Source organism: Phoca vitulina, unplaced genomic scaffold, assembly GCF_004348235.1.
Source record: "Phoca vitulina isolate PV1807 unplaced genomic scaffold, GSC_HSeal_1.0 scaffold12, whole genome shotgun sequence".
NCBI classification, from domain to species: domain Eukaryota; kingdom Metazoa; phylum Chordata; class Mammalia; order Carnivora; family Phocidae; genus Phoca; species Phoca vitulina.
Genome location: NW_022589715.1, coordinates 39,605,646 through 39,620,589, shown reverse-complemented (window position 1 = coordinate 39,620,589; position 14,944 = coordinate 39,605,646). Strand labels below are relative to the sequence as shown.

Below are 14,944 nucleotides of genomic sequence, written 5' to 3'. Positions count from 1 at the left end.
ATAGTTTAATAGTAACTAGGAAGATTGGTATATAAGGAAGGAGACTCTCAGTACTAAGATTAAAACCTTAAGTCAGCTGTGTCACATTCCATGAAGGATGCATTCATTTACTGAAAACGGAAAAAAAATAGTGGGGGGTGGAGTTGGATCTACTTGGGAAGCTCTGTTAACTTTAGGCACAGAATCTGAAATGATTTTGAGACCCTTGGATTATGTATTACTTTTTCCAAATGAGTTCCTCCGTTTTTTTCTGCCAAGACCTGAATTGAGAAATTGTGAGCTTATTTGCAGCAAGTAACGCAGCCAGCCTCAGGGGTGAAGTGCCCGCTGACCCTGCTGCCACCTTGGTCCTGGTCACTGTCAGCACCGCCATGACGCCCAGCATGGCAGGCGGCAGCAGTCCTCGGCAGGTTCCGGAAGCCTGCCTACCAGACTTCCGGGCCTCTCCATTCAGTCGATGACTTAAGGGTGTCAAACTGTTTAAATTTCTCAAACAAATGGAACAAAAGCCATCCTGGTTCACCCTGATTACTTGAACCCTGCACTTGGTGGACCACCCCTAGGAGCCGTTGGACGCCACCTGGCTTCAGAAGGAATTGTAGCGTCTGTGTAGACAAACTCCGTTGTATGTCTCATACGGATCTTCTCGTTTTCGTTTTCTTATGACTTTTTTTTGTGAGGTTCTCCAATAAGGAGTCTTTTTAGAATGGCATTGATCAGACTACCAGCAGGGATTGAAAATGTTTTAACAGAAATTCTATTCCTTAGGAATAAAAGCTTATGAAAGAGGTGATTTCCTGGTACTGATACAGACAGAACAAAACCAAATCCATACTACATCCAAGCCTTGTGAGACAGTCACTTGCTCATTTGCCATATTTAGATGTTAGTGGGATCAGAAACCTGTTTTGATATGTGTTTTCCATGAGTTAAGTCTGATTTGTCTTTTCATTTCATGATGCATGTCTTTTTTTTTTTTCTTTTGTCAGGATAACATCATATAGCATCTTGTTTGTTTTTCCTTATTTCTATGTACATATCTATCTACTTGCGACTGTAGATGGGTATATAGATAGATGCCAAGCTTCTTATGTTCTGGGGGTAGTGTGCACCATTATTGGGTCTCTGCCTTAAAACGCACCAAAATTCATTTTAGAAAAAACTACTGCTTTATCTTTGGTCATTAGGGAGCCCTGACAATGTGTTTCTGGCTCCAGATTCTGTGTCATTGATCTGTATGTATATATGTGATGTTTCCATATATATATGTTTAAATTTTATATCATCTGGAATGATACCCAATTTTATGCTTTTTGTATTCAGAAGACCAAAAAAAAAAAACAAAAACACAAAGAGTGCAATGATGTTTTTGGCATTTGTTCTCATGCCTATTTTTATCTAGATTTTTAAATTGTGGCTTGCCAGAACAAGTTTTTTATTATAATTGGATTGGAAGAAGAAAAGCCTTTTCATTCTTTGGAGTTGTGGTGCAGAGACTCAAGTTAATGAACTTGAAAATAGTGTTGCTTCATGCACTTAGAAAACCAATCAGGTGTTTCTTGTGCTACTAGTTGTCACGTTGCATTCGTGTTCACCTCCTGATTTAAAGATCTCAGGTGTACCCAGCCACTAAAGCACTCTGGACTAATCGCTAAAGAGAAGCAACCTGGGGTGGGGGTTGGGGGGAGATTCACATGTATGATCATAGCACTATGATTTGCTTTTGATGTTTGTCTCTAGTGGTGTGTTGTCTGTTGGCATGCTTAAGCACATGTCCATTAAAAATCATTTTGTTCCTTTTATTTTCCTTGTTTTCTTGGTTTAGTGATTCATTTGCATAAACATTAATTATCTCTGCATACTGGTTTGGGGTTTTCTCTTTCCTTCTAACTCTAAAGAAAAAAATTTTTGCTGCAGAATTTCCCCCAGAAGAGGCTTCCCTGGCCTTGGCCCCCCTTGAAGTCTGCCCCAGTGCTATAAACGTTAGCCTGTCAGCAGACACTGCTCCCTCCAGGTCCCTGCTGTCACCAGCAGTTTCCGAGCCACAGCTGCAGCACTAATTTTTTTTTAACCTGGTTTCTATACACACTAACCCTATGTCTCCCTAGACTCACACCTGGCATAGGCCTTTCAGACCAAACTCACACTTCCTTCCCACCAGAAGTTTCCTGAAATTCCACACTAGAACAGATTTGTCAACTTTAAAATCCACTCACTTCCTTTGGACTCAGGGTTTTGTTTTTTGGTGGTCATTTCCCCTCCTGCATCTCTCCTTTAAAAGTGAAAGGAAAGAGAAATATGGAAATAGCCTGTTGCTCATAAGCACACATCTACAGGGTGTCACTTAGGAGGCCAGGATAATCACATGTCCATCCTCCTCCCCCATGCCTTCCTTGCCCTAAGAGTCCCATTTCCCACATTGCTGTGTGGCTAAAGGGTTCCAGTCAAAAACACCCTTAAATTGCAAAGCCTCTGGTCTTACCCTGAACCCTGATGCTGACAGTGATAGTCTGTATAGATGGAAGAGAAGCTCGTGACTCCCACCCCGCCACTTAGCTAAGGCCTAAACAAGTGATCCTGTTCCCAAGAGTTGACATATCTGAGTGTCGAAGCAGTGGTGGTTGTTCTCCCATTTCTCCTGTTGAAGTTGTTGCTGCTAACTTGTCATTTTGGTTCTGGGCAGCAGTGGTGGGGGACGTATCTAATGAACGTTGCCATTGACACCTCCATGTTTGTCCGTGTACGAGGGGTGCAGGTTGTCTGTAACCCACTAAAGTGTCAGCCACACCCAGCTTTAGTAACTTGCTAATCCCACGCCCTGGGTGTATCAGCCAGGGCCGAGACAGTTAATGGTACACAGTTGATGGTACACAGGCTGAAAGCGATAATGAACCGAGACCCTACTGCATTTCCAAAGCCGAAAAGCCCCGAGGGTCACAATATAAATGAGCTTGGGAAGGAACAGCTCCCGAAGACGTCTCCAGCCTGACGGTCAGAGCCGCGGGAAGTCTGGCTGTGTCTGGGCTTTCTCGTCTCAGTGCAGGAAGGCACCGTGATCAACCAACACGTGATGGGGAAGGCCCTGGTTCTGTCTGTGTTTGGGGGTAAATAGCCGTGTGGTGTTGAGTGACTGTGATTGGCTTTTCCGGCTCCTTTAACACCAACTACAACCCACTCACGATACAACTCCGGCAGATGTGGTTAAATTGATGTTTGTTGACTTGCCTCATTTCCTTCCAGCTCTTAAGTTCCAAAGTCTAACTGGGATGGTAGATGTGAAATGCATGATTGTCGTCCTAATTTCTGCATGTTTTATGACGATGTGTTGAGGGGCGGGGGAGGAGAGCCGGAGAGCATTTTCAGAAACCCGAGGTCTTTCCCTGTCTTACTCTGGGGGAATGCTGTGTAGTTCTGATAGAGTCATCTGTCGGTCTGTTTGTGAATGCCCTTTCGCTTAAACTTCCAGCTCTTCTGGTGACGTCCTTGGTTGTAAGGTGGCTGCTGTATAACGTCCACTCTCTCATATTTAATACGTGTGATTGTTCCTGTCGTCCTTTTGTTTTTAAAGTAACCCTAAGAGGAAATGATCTGAGTTACATTAGAGAAAATGGATTGATCCGAGGAACAGAGTGCAGTAAAACTCATCCTGGCATTTCGCTTTTCTCCCTTCCCCATAAGCGGGCGGGCATTAATCCCTCCCCACCTTCTAATGTCCTTGGTGTCCCGCTGGCTTTGTGGGATGTTGCAATGGTTTTACTGTACTGCCTCGATCTGTGCCCGGCATTTATACACAGCCACGTGTGCGAGTCAGAGCGTATGTGGTCACCCCTGTGGCTCACAGGGTTCGCTGAATGGCCTCTCCACTGTCCCTAGATGGCAGAAACGGTGGACGCAAGTGAAATGGTCAACGGCGCCGCCGAGCAGAGAACAAGCTCAAAGGAGTCCAGCCCCATCCCCTCCCCCACCTCGGACCGCAAAGCCAAGACCGCCCTCCCGGCCCAGAGTGCTGCCACCTTGCCGGCCAGAACCCAGGAGACGCCTTCGGCCCAGATGGAAGGCTTCCTGAATCGGAAGCACGAGTGGGAGGCTCACAATAAGAAAGCCTCGAGCAGGTGAGAGCGGCGAAGGCTGAGGCCACCGCCTCAGGAGATGGGAAGTCAGCCCAGCCCGTTCAAGGTCGGAGCACCCGCTTGCCCCTTGGAAAGCCGCGGAGTGGGCGCTGGTGAAATCCATTTGTCCTTAGCTTCCTGGGCATCACTTTTTTCTTGGGACTGACATTGGAAAATGGGAGGAGAGTGCTTTTGATTCACTGAGAGAAGGAAGGTTAATTAAGCGTGGATGGGAATAGCAAAAAGGGGACTTAGTAATTCTTCCTGAGAAGAAATGTGCTAGGCAGAGGTTGGAGAATTTCCCTAAAGTGAAGTGTTCTTCCTTGTGGGATTTTTTTTTTTTAAGACATTCATTTCCCCGGCCTTATCTCCATATCTGTGTTTATTTCACTGCCTCCCAATAGGCCCTACTTTTATTAATAATCTCTTTTATAAATGAGGAAATGGTGGCCCTGTGTGGTGAAAAAAACTCACTCTTCAGAAACATGGTATATGGCAAGGCCCGGGTGAAATTCTTACCTGATTCCAAAGCCAGTGTGCTTAACCAATGATCCCTTCTGCCTGGGACCACCATGTACAGTTGTACAGGTTGTACATTAGACCAGGAAATCCCCATCTCAGAGCTGCCATCCACATTGAGTACAACATAAATTTTTATGTTAATCTAGGTAGGTGACAGTACAGTGTCTTCTGATAAAAATCAGTATATCATGACAGTTTGCCATATCATGGGGGAAAGGCTGTCTTTTTTCTGATTCATCCGGAGGTACTACCAGTGCTAATGGCCCTGGATCTGCCTCCCTGTCAGGTTGCCAAGCCCCATCAGGATTAAAACCGAGGTGGAAGAGTTAGGTGTTTCAGGACAGGCATGTTTCAGATGAGGAGTCTGCCCTGTACAGCATTACCACAAGAGGGTACTACAGCAAAGAGAACCAACCCCAATAAAAATCTTTCCCGTCAGAGCCAGGAGTACCTTTATGTAATAGAAGAGGGCAACATGTTTTTCCCCAAACTCAGAGAATCACCTGCCCTCAATCACCTGCCACTGGATGAATGTGGACACTGTCCCAGCAGTCTGTGGAGGAATTTTGTTTTCTTGTTTAGTTTTAGCAGAATTTAGGAAAGGCTTTTAACAAGGGGTCACACCACGTGGTGTGTGGATCATTTGCATATTAATCACATCCTTAATTCTTTACAGGAGTGTGGTCTAGAACCCTGACATTCCTTTCTTTACTGCTCAGGTCCTGGCACAATGTTTATTGTGTCATAAATAACCAAGAAATGGGTTTCTACAAAGATGCAAAGACGGCTGCCTCTGGAATCCCCTACCACAGCGAGGTCCCTGTGAGTTTGAAAGAAGCCATCTGTGAAGTGGCCCTTGATTACAAGAAGAAGAAACACGTGTTCAAGCTGAGGTGAGAGGGGCCCCGTTTCTTGGTTCCCAAGAGTAGGTGTATTTTCACTCTTGGGGTTGGTTTTCCCAGGCAGATACTGTGATCAGTCGGTTCTTCCTCTCTGCCATTTAAAAAAAATCACCAATGAAACTTGTGTGGTTTGTCCCGTGTCTCGGTTAGGATCTTTAGGGACTGTGGCCAGTCATCAGTCTCCCTGTGGTTCATGGCACAGCTTAGCCTTGAAGAAATGAGCTTTTGTTTTGATAAGCTGGAACTTACTGTTTCTTAAGACAAGGTGAGCTGTTCACATTTTAAGGGAAACGTAGAAAAATAGTTTACCCATTTTTGCAGCTTATCCAGACCCAGGAGTTGCTATTCTTTGCCCACAAGTTATGTGGAGCTGGGTCAAGTGAGTCATCCTGGAGCTGGATGGAGATAAACAGGAAGTGCCTGTGGGGGACCTGGGTCTTTCTGCTCCCCTGGCTTGCCCAGCGGATGTTCCAGCTGCTTCTGGAACCATCTAGTTCCACATGTCTCTGGCTTGTAGAACACATACACCTCCCTCAGAGTGGATCCAGGCTCAGAAGTTCTTATACTTAGAAATGGGCAGAAAAGCCATTTCATCTTGAAAAATAGAGAAAGTAGGGACGCCTGGGTGGCTCAGTCGTTAAGCGTCTGCCTTCAGCTCAGGTCATGATCCCAGGGTCCTGGGATCGAGTCCCGCATCGGGCTCCCTGCTCCGCGGGAGGCCTGCTTCTCCCTCTCCCACTCCCTCTGCTTGTGCTCTCTCTCTCTCTGACAAATAAATAAAATCTTAAAAAAAAAAAAAAAATGTAGAAAGTAAATGTGTCCGTGGTTAGAATGTTAATTAGTTTAAAACTAATTTGATCTGTGGCTTTGGGACCTGAAAAGCTTTGGTCTTCAGTTAGACATTTGTGTCCTGTCGGTTGCACTAGGCCACGGACTGCAAATGAGCGTTTCAAAAGGTGTGACTTTTTGAGCTCTTTCAAGGAGCACCGGAGGCAGGCTCTTCAGGACTTGGAGCCCTTTACACTGCGTGAAATAAGGTGCAAACAGCCTGGCTCCCCGGCTGCCTCCCTCCTTTCTTCTCCCTCCATGCAGCTTCAGAGGGTCCGGGTTTTGGCAGAGGGCACTTACCTTCCTCCCCACCAGGAACACCCCTTCCTCTGTACCGCAGTGAAGTGAATGAGTAGCCCTCCAAGCCAGTGACTCTCCAGCATCCTAGGGATGGCCTTGCGGGACAGTTTCTTTTACTCCGTACCATGTAAGAAGGGAAATCTAGGAGACTTCTTCTGTATGTCTATTTAAAAATTCTGGTATTTGTAAATGTGGGGGATATAAGGCTCTGTAGCAGAATTTCAAAAGGATTCATACTTTTTTTAATTTCAGTATAATTAACATATAGTGTTTTATTAGTTTCCCAGCACACAGTATAGTGATTCCATGATTCTATACGTGACTCAGTGCTCATCACGATAAGTATCCTCTTAATTCTCCTCACCTATTTCACCCATCCACCCATCTCAAACAATACTTAAGAGTCTATTTTTTGTCTGTCTCTTTTCTTTGTTCATTTGTTTTGTTTCTTAAATTTCACTTAGCATTTTGTAGATGCATCCATGTTGTTGCAGATGCCAAGATTTCATTCTTTTTTATGGCTAAGTAATACTACAGTGTGTGTGTGTGTGTAAATACATATATACAACATCTTCTTTATCTGTCTTCTTTATCTGTTGCAGCTTATCCAGACCCAGGAGTTGCTATTCCGGGTCACTTGGGCTGCTTTCATAATGTGGCTTGGGCTGCTTTCATAATGTGGCTTTTGTAAATAATGTTGCAGTGAACACAGGTGTGCATAGATGTTTTTGAATTAATGTTTTCTCTTTCTTTGGTTGAATACCCAGTAGTTGAATTACTGGATCATGTGGTAATTCTGTTTTTAATTTTTTGAGGAAACCTCCATACTGTTTTCCAGAGTGGCTGCACCAGTTTGCATTCCCACCAACAGTGCACAAGGGTTCCTTTTTCTTCACATCCTCACCAACACTTTTTGTTTCTTGTGTTTATGATTTTAGCCATTCTGACAGGTGTGAAGTGACATCTCATTGTAATTTTGATTTGTATTTCCCTGATGGTGAGTGATGTTGAGCATCTTTTCATGTGTCTGTTGGCCATCTCTGTCTTCTTTGGAGAAATGTCTGTTTATGTCTTCTGCCTATTTTTTTAATTGGATTATTTGGGTTTCTTGGTATTGAGTTGTATAAGTTCTTTATTTTTTTTAAAGATGTATTTATTTTATTTTATTTTATTTTATTTTATTTTTTTAAAGATTTTATTTATTTATTTGAGAGAGAGAGAGAGAGAGCACATGAGAGGGGGGAGGGTCAGAGGGAGAAGCAGACTCCCTGCTGAGCAGGGAGCCCGACGCGGGACTCGATCCCGGGACTCCAGGATCATGACCCGAGCCGAAGGCAGCTGCTCAACCAACTGAGCCACCCAGGCACCCTAAAGATGTATTTATTTTAGAAAGCACGAGCGGGAGGGGCAGAGAGAGAGGGAGAGAGAGACTCTTAAGCTGACTCCAGGCTGAGCGTGGACCCCGATGTGGGCTCAATCTCAACGACCCTGAGATTTCGACCTGAGCTGAAACCAAGAGTCAGACGCTTAACTGACTGCGCCACTTAGGTGCCCCACTTCTTTATGTATTTGGATACGAACCCCTTATGGGATTTGTCATTTGCAAATATCTTCTCCCATTCAGGAGTTTGTCCTTTAGTTTTTTTTTTTTGTTTTTTTTTTTTTAAAGATTTATTTATTTGACAGAGAGAGACAGCGAGAGAGGGAACACAAGCACCTGAGAGAGAATGGGAGACAGAGAGCATGAGAGGGGGAGGATCAGAGGGAGAAGCAGACTCCCCGCTGAGCGGGGAGCCCGATGTGGGACTCGATCCCAGGACTCTAGGATCATGACCTGAGCCGAAGGCAGTTGCTTAACCAACTGAGCCACCCAGGCGCCCCTGTCCTTTAGTTTTGTTCATTGTTTCCTTTGCTGTGCAGAAGCTTTTTATTTTGATGTAATCCCAATAGTTTGTTTTTGCTTTTGTTTTCCCTTGCTTAAGGAGACGTATCTAGAAAAATGTTGCTACAGCTAATATCAGAGAAAGTACTGCCTGTGTTCTCTTCTAGGATTTTTATGGTTTCATTGTTTTTACTGGTTTCATTGAGGTCCTTAATTCATTTTGAGTTTATTTTTGTGTATGGTGTGCAAAAGTGGTCCAGTTTCATTCTTTTGCACATTGTTGTCCAGTTTTCCCAACAGCATTTTTGAAGAGACTTTTTCCCCCATTGCATATTCTTGCCTCCCTTATCAAAGTTTAATTGACCATATAATTGTGGATTTATTTCTGGGTTTTCTGTTCTTTTCCATTGATCTGTGAGTCTTTTTGTGCCGTACCATACTGTTTTGATTACTACAGCTCTGTAATATTACTTGAAGTCTGGAATTGTGATACCTCCCATTGTCTTGTTCTTTTTCAAGATTGCTTTGGCTGTTAAGGGTCTTTTGTGGTTCCATACAAATTTTAGGATTGTTTGTTCTAGTTCTTTGAAAAATGCTGTTGGTATTTTGATAGGGATTGCATTATATGGACATTAACAGTATTTGTTTCCCCAGTCCATCAGCATGGAGTATCTTTCCATTTGTTTGTGTCATCTTTAATTTCTTTCATCAGCGTTTTGTAGTTTTCAGAGTCTTTTAACCTCCTTGGTTAAATTTATTTCTAGCTATTTTATTATTTTTGGTGTAATTGTAAATAGGACTTTTTTTTTTAAGATTTTATTTTTAAGTAATCTCTACCCCCAACATGGGGTTTGAACCCACAGCCCCAAGATCAACAGTCCCATGCTCTTCCGACAGCCAATCAGGCGTCCTGGGACTGTTTTCTTAATTTCTCTTTCTGCTGCTTCATTATTCCTGTATAGAAATGCAACATATTTCTTTATATTGATTTTTGTATCTTGAACCTTAGTGAACTCATTTATCAGCTCTAGTAATTATTTGGTGGAGACCTTATTGTTTTCTATATATGTAGCATCATGTCGTCTGCAGATAGTGACCATTTTACTTATTCCTTATGAATTTGGATGTCTTTTATTTCTTTTTGTTATCTGATTGCTATAGCTAGGACTTCTAGTTCTGTGTTGAATAGCTGTAGTAAGAGCAGACATCCTCGTCTTGTTCCTGACCGTAGGGGAAAAAGCTCTCAGTTTTTCCCCATTGAGGATGATGTTAACTGTGGGGTTTTCATAGATGGCCTTTATTGTGTTGATGTATGTTCCCTCTAAACCTACTTTTGTTTGTTTGTTGTTTTGTTTTTTTAAGTAGGCCCCAGTAGGAGCTTGAACTCATGACCCTGATTTCAGGAGTTACACACTCCACTGACTGAGCCAGCTGGGGCCCCGAAACCTGTTTTATTGAGGGATTTTATCATGACAGATGGCTGTACTTTTTCAAATGTTTTTTCTCATCTATTGAAATGATCATAAAGTTTTTGTCCTTTCTCTTGTTGATATGATGTATCACGTTGATTGATTTGAATATTGAACCCTTGCATCCCAGGAGTAAATCTCACTTGGTCATGGTGGTTTTTATAATGTATTGTAGATTTGGTTTGCTAATATTTTGTTGAGTTTTTTTGCATCTGTGTTCATCAGAGGTGTTGTCCTGAGTTCTCTTTTTTTGTAGTGTCTTGATCTGGTTTTGGTATCAGGATCATGCTGGCTTCACAGGATGAATTTGGAAGCTTTCCTTCCTCTTTTATTTTTGGGAACAGTTTGAGAAGAAGTAGTATTAACTCTTCTTTAAGTGTTGGTCGAATTTACCTGTGAAGTCACCTGGTCCTGGCCTTCTGTTTTTGGGAGTTTTTTGATTACTGACTCAATTTCTTTGCTGGTAATCAGTCTGTTCAAATTTTCTATTTCTTCTGATTCAGTTTTAGAAGGTTATGTGCTTCTAGGAATTTGTCCATTTCTTCTAGCTTGTCCAATTTGTTGGCATGTAAGTTTTCATAATATTCTCTTAAAATCCTTTTTCTGTGGCATCAGTTATTTCTCATCTTTCATTTCTGATTTTGTTAATTGAGTTTTTTTTTTTAAAGAATCTGGCTAAAGGTTTATCAATTTTGTTGATCTTTATGAGAAACCAGCTTCTGGTTTCATTGATCTGTTACATTGTTTCTTTATTTATTTTTTCTTTTTTTTCTTCTTTAATCTTTTTTTCCTTCCTTCTACTGGTTTAGGGTTTTGTTTGTTCTTTTTCTCAGTCTTTTAGGTTGTAAGGTTAGGTTGTTTATTTGAGATTTTTCTTGCTTTTTGAGGTAGTCCTGTATTGCTATAAACTTCCCTCTTAGTGTCTCATAGTTTTTAGACTTTGTATTTTCATTTTCATTTGTCTTCCTGGATGTTTTGATTTCCTCTTTGATTTCTTGTTTGACCCATTCATTGTTTAGTAGCATGTTATTTAATCTCCATGTATTTGTGTTCTTTCTAGATTTTTTCTTAGGTTGATTTCTAGTTTCATAGCATTGTAGTCAGAAATCATGCATGATACGACTTTGATCTTTTTTAATTTGTTGAGACTTGTTTTGTGGCCTAATATGTGATCTTTCCTGGAGAGTGTTCCATGTGCACTTGAAAAGAATGTGCATTCCATTGTTTCAGGATGGAATGTTCTGAATATATCTGTTAGATCCATCTGGTCTAATCTGTCACCAAAACCAGTTTCCTTGTTGATTTTTTGTTTGGATGATATGATCTATTACTGTATTACTATTGATTACTTCCTTTATATACTGCTTTATGTATTTGGGCGCTGCCATGTTGGGTGCGTAAGTATTTACAGTTTTTACATCTTCATGTCAGATTGTTCCCTTAATGATTATGTAGTGAAAAGACTCATAATTTTTATTTTTAATGTTTTATTTTTTTTAAGATTTTATTTGAGAGAGCACAGCGCGGGAGGGGGAGGAGGGGCAGAGGGAGAGGGACAAGCAGACTCCCTGCTGATCCAGGACCCTGGGATAATGACCTGAAGACTCATCGTTTTTTTTTAAAGATTTTATTTGTTTATTTGACCGCATACAAGCAGGGGGAGCAGGAGAGGGAGAAACAGACTTCTGCTGAGCAGGGAGTCCGACATGGGGGTTGATCCCACAACCCTGGGATCATGACCTGCGCCAAAGGCAGATGCTTAACCGACTAATCCACCCAGGCACCCCAGGACTCATCATTTTTAAAGCATTATATCTTGAATTCAGTTTAGAGCATTGATTAGACATTCAAGTGGCCTTTGCCACAGCAAAGCCAGATGTTGATATGTTTGGGACATTTTTGATCCTTCCAGGGGATTGAAACATTAAGTTTTTGTGTATATTATACTGGCCCAAGAATATATATTGGGCCTTTGTGGGTCCTGGGCAAAGTTGGTGATGTATGCAGAGCTCTGATGGGCATTTCTGGTAGGATTCCCTTGGCCTGCTTATGTCCCTCATAGGTTTTGGGAATTTGAGGGTTTTGTTTCTTCCTAAGTCAAATTGTGACTGACTTTCTTCCTTCAACTTACAGACTAAATGATGGCAATGAGTACCTCTTCCAAGCCAAAGATGATGTAAGTTTTTAAGATTCATTTCTCTCAATACTTGAGCTTTTGCAAATATTTATTGGCACAATAAGCTTTATTTACAGTGTTTCATATATAAGTAATCATCAGTCATGGCTTCTCTTACCTGGTCTCCTCAGTCACTAACAACTGGAAGGCGTTCAGTTCTCCTTATATCGCTAAGAGGCAGAATGGCATCTTACTGTCTCCCTGCTGTGTTAGGAGGGCTAGTGCAAGGACCCTGAAGTTGATGGAGGAAAACTTGCGCACCCCTCGCAGTGGATGAGGCACAGTGGGGTGGTCCGGGGACAGGATGTGGATCCTGAAGTCCAGTCAGGGGCCTCCCTGCGGCACTCCACTGCCTTCAAGCAACCATTTCATGGTTGTACTTCTTGCAGGGAGAGAGGGTCTTCTGATGAGAAAGCAATGTGTGTAGTGCTTTAGATTTGAAAAACCAACTTCTACTAAATTCATGCAGGGTTATATGTCAAATATACTTCAATTTTTTAAGAAAAGTAAAAGAAAAGGGTGCATCCCACCAATGGAAACCAGTCTTCTCATTCTTCCAAGTTTGTAGGACCACATACTACATGGGTGACTTTCAGGTCTTATAAACCAAATTCTCGTGAGAGTTGAACCATGTTCACTCTGCTAAGGGTCATTTGGGAACTGCTTGCCTCTTAGCCAGATGCTCCCGTGGGCTAGATGCACTGTTCCCAAGCCTTCCAACCAACGGAGGCACATGTTTGGGCAGGTGAAGTGAAGGTGTTTTGAGCCCATCCCTCTTGGCTGAGTCTCACCTGTGGTCCTTTGTCCAGGAGGAAATGAACACATGGATCCAGGCCATCTCCTCTGCCATCTCCTCCGATAAACATGAGGTGTCCGCCAGCACGCAGAGCACGCCAGCATCCAGCCGGGCACAGACCTTGCCCACCAGCGTCGTCACCATCACCAGCGAGTCTAGCCCTGGCAAGCGGGAGAAAGACAAAGAGAAAGACAAGGAGAAGCGGTTCAGCATTTTTGGCAAAAAGAAATGAACTCCTTTCCTTCACCTCCTGCCCTTCTCTTACCTTTTCAGTGAAACTCCAGCATGCAAGCTCAGAACCAACACATTATTCTCTGTGCCTAATGTTCTTCAATGTGGTTGATTTTTTTTTTTAATTTATAGAGCATTTCTGGGGGGGTGGGGGAAATACACCTAAATACTTTATCTCCAAGTTACAAAAGTTTGAGGTGCAGAGGGAAGACCAGATTTTTTTTAATGAAATTATATAGATTAGATCTCAATATTTAAACTGTTCCTCAATTTTGTGAGGCTGCGTTGGAAATAACCCGCCTCTAGTGCTGTTGGTATGCAAGGCAGCGGTGCTTAAACAATATTTCCTGTGCTCACTAGAGACAAAATGTACCAATTTCCTGACACCATTCTCTTCCATTTATTTCCAGTGGTTACCTTGAGTCTCAACTATTAGAAGTGCCCACGACGGGTCTAACCTTGATTAAACAGATCATGTATTATGATCTCGCTGCCGCCACAGTGCAGCTCCATGTTAAATCTACAGACCAAACCGTTTGTATCTGGCATCACTTACTAACACCTGACATGCAGCTTTTCTGCATCACCTGCAAGGACAGTTCAGAATGTCGGTATACCGGTGTACGAGAAGGAATAGAAAATGGATACTGTTTTAAATAATCTGTAATTTCAATTTTTTTTTTTTTTTGCCGAAATACATTATATTGTATGTTTGAGATAATTCTAGTACAAAGTATAATAAAACTAGATGTATAATAAAACCCTTTAAATCATTGGTAAGTGTACAAGTGGAACTGAAGCATTTACTGGACAAAGTAATGTTACTCTAATGGTTACTTGCTCGTGCGTTGCCACACTGTGTTATAATTTGCTTCATTACCTTGCTATTTGATACATAGTGTGCATTTCTTTGTCACTGTAACGATTGTAATGACAAATTTTCATCTTACTGCACAATCAAAATGGCATCGATAGGAATGAACTCCAGAGGCTGGGCCTGAGCAGGGAGGTGGTCGCTCAGGCCTGGCGCTCAGTCGTATGACCTGTACCTCTCAACTTCTGCCCTGTTAAATATATGCTATGTCATTAAATGCTTTTAAATCTAGCACGGCGGGTAATTGTTGTCTTTTCTGTCCTGCGTGCATGCCATGTAGGGAAACTGCAAAGCCAGAAATAGCAAATGGGAAACATTAGACCGTCCATCCGGGTTCCTGTTTTGTGTTCTTGCGCATGTGTGTGGTGCACCAGCTTTGAAAACTACAGCAAACAGAATAATAAATACGAGATGTTTTGCAGCTACGCATCCAGATTTTATCTTTTATTTATGAAAAAGTTAACAGAGAACTTGCTAAACCTGAGTTCTGAGGAAGGCGTTGGCAAACTTTTTCTGTAAAGGGCCACAGACGGCAAATATTTTAGGCTTTGTGGGCTAGACTCTGTCCGTGGAAGCTGCTTATCGTGGAATACAGAGGTAGCCATTGATGATAGGTGAAGGAAGGGGCATGACTATGTTCTAGTAAAACTTTATGGACACAGGAATTTTATGTAATCTTGACATGCTGTATAATATTCTAATTAAAAAAAAAACTTTAAAATCTGTTGTATACAGATCATACAAAAAACAGATGACAGGCCAGATTTGGCCCATGGGCCCATTCAGCAATATCAGCATAGGATCACAGGTTAGATATGCATGTTATACTTGTCCCTTTTTTATCTGGGTACATTG

General features: G+C 42.2%; 1 protein-coding gene across 2 annotated transcripts in view; it reads left to right on the top strand.

Moving 5' to 3' along the window:
- SPTBN1 (spectrin beta, non-erythrocytic 1) overlaps positions 1-13,905 on the top strand; it is a 192,772-nt gene extending 178,867 nt beyond the window's left edge. For both annotated transcript variants that reach the window (XM_032410973.1, XM_032410974.1), the window contains exons 33-36: positions 3,874-4,112; positions 5,351-5,524; positions 12,146-12,188; positions 12,998-13,905. In XM_032410973.1, the coding sequence (XP_032266864.1) occupies positions 3,874-4,112; positions 5,351-5,524; positions 12,146-12,188; positions 12,998-13,216 (675 nt within the window). In that variant the 3' untranslated portion in view covers positions 13,217-13,905. The remainder of the gene's footprint in view (positions 1-3,873; positions 4,113-5,350; positions 5,525-12,145; positions 12,189-12,997) is intronic.
- Positions 13,906-14,944: the final 1,039 nt, after the last annotated feature.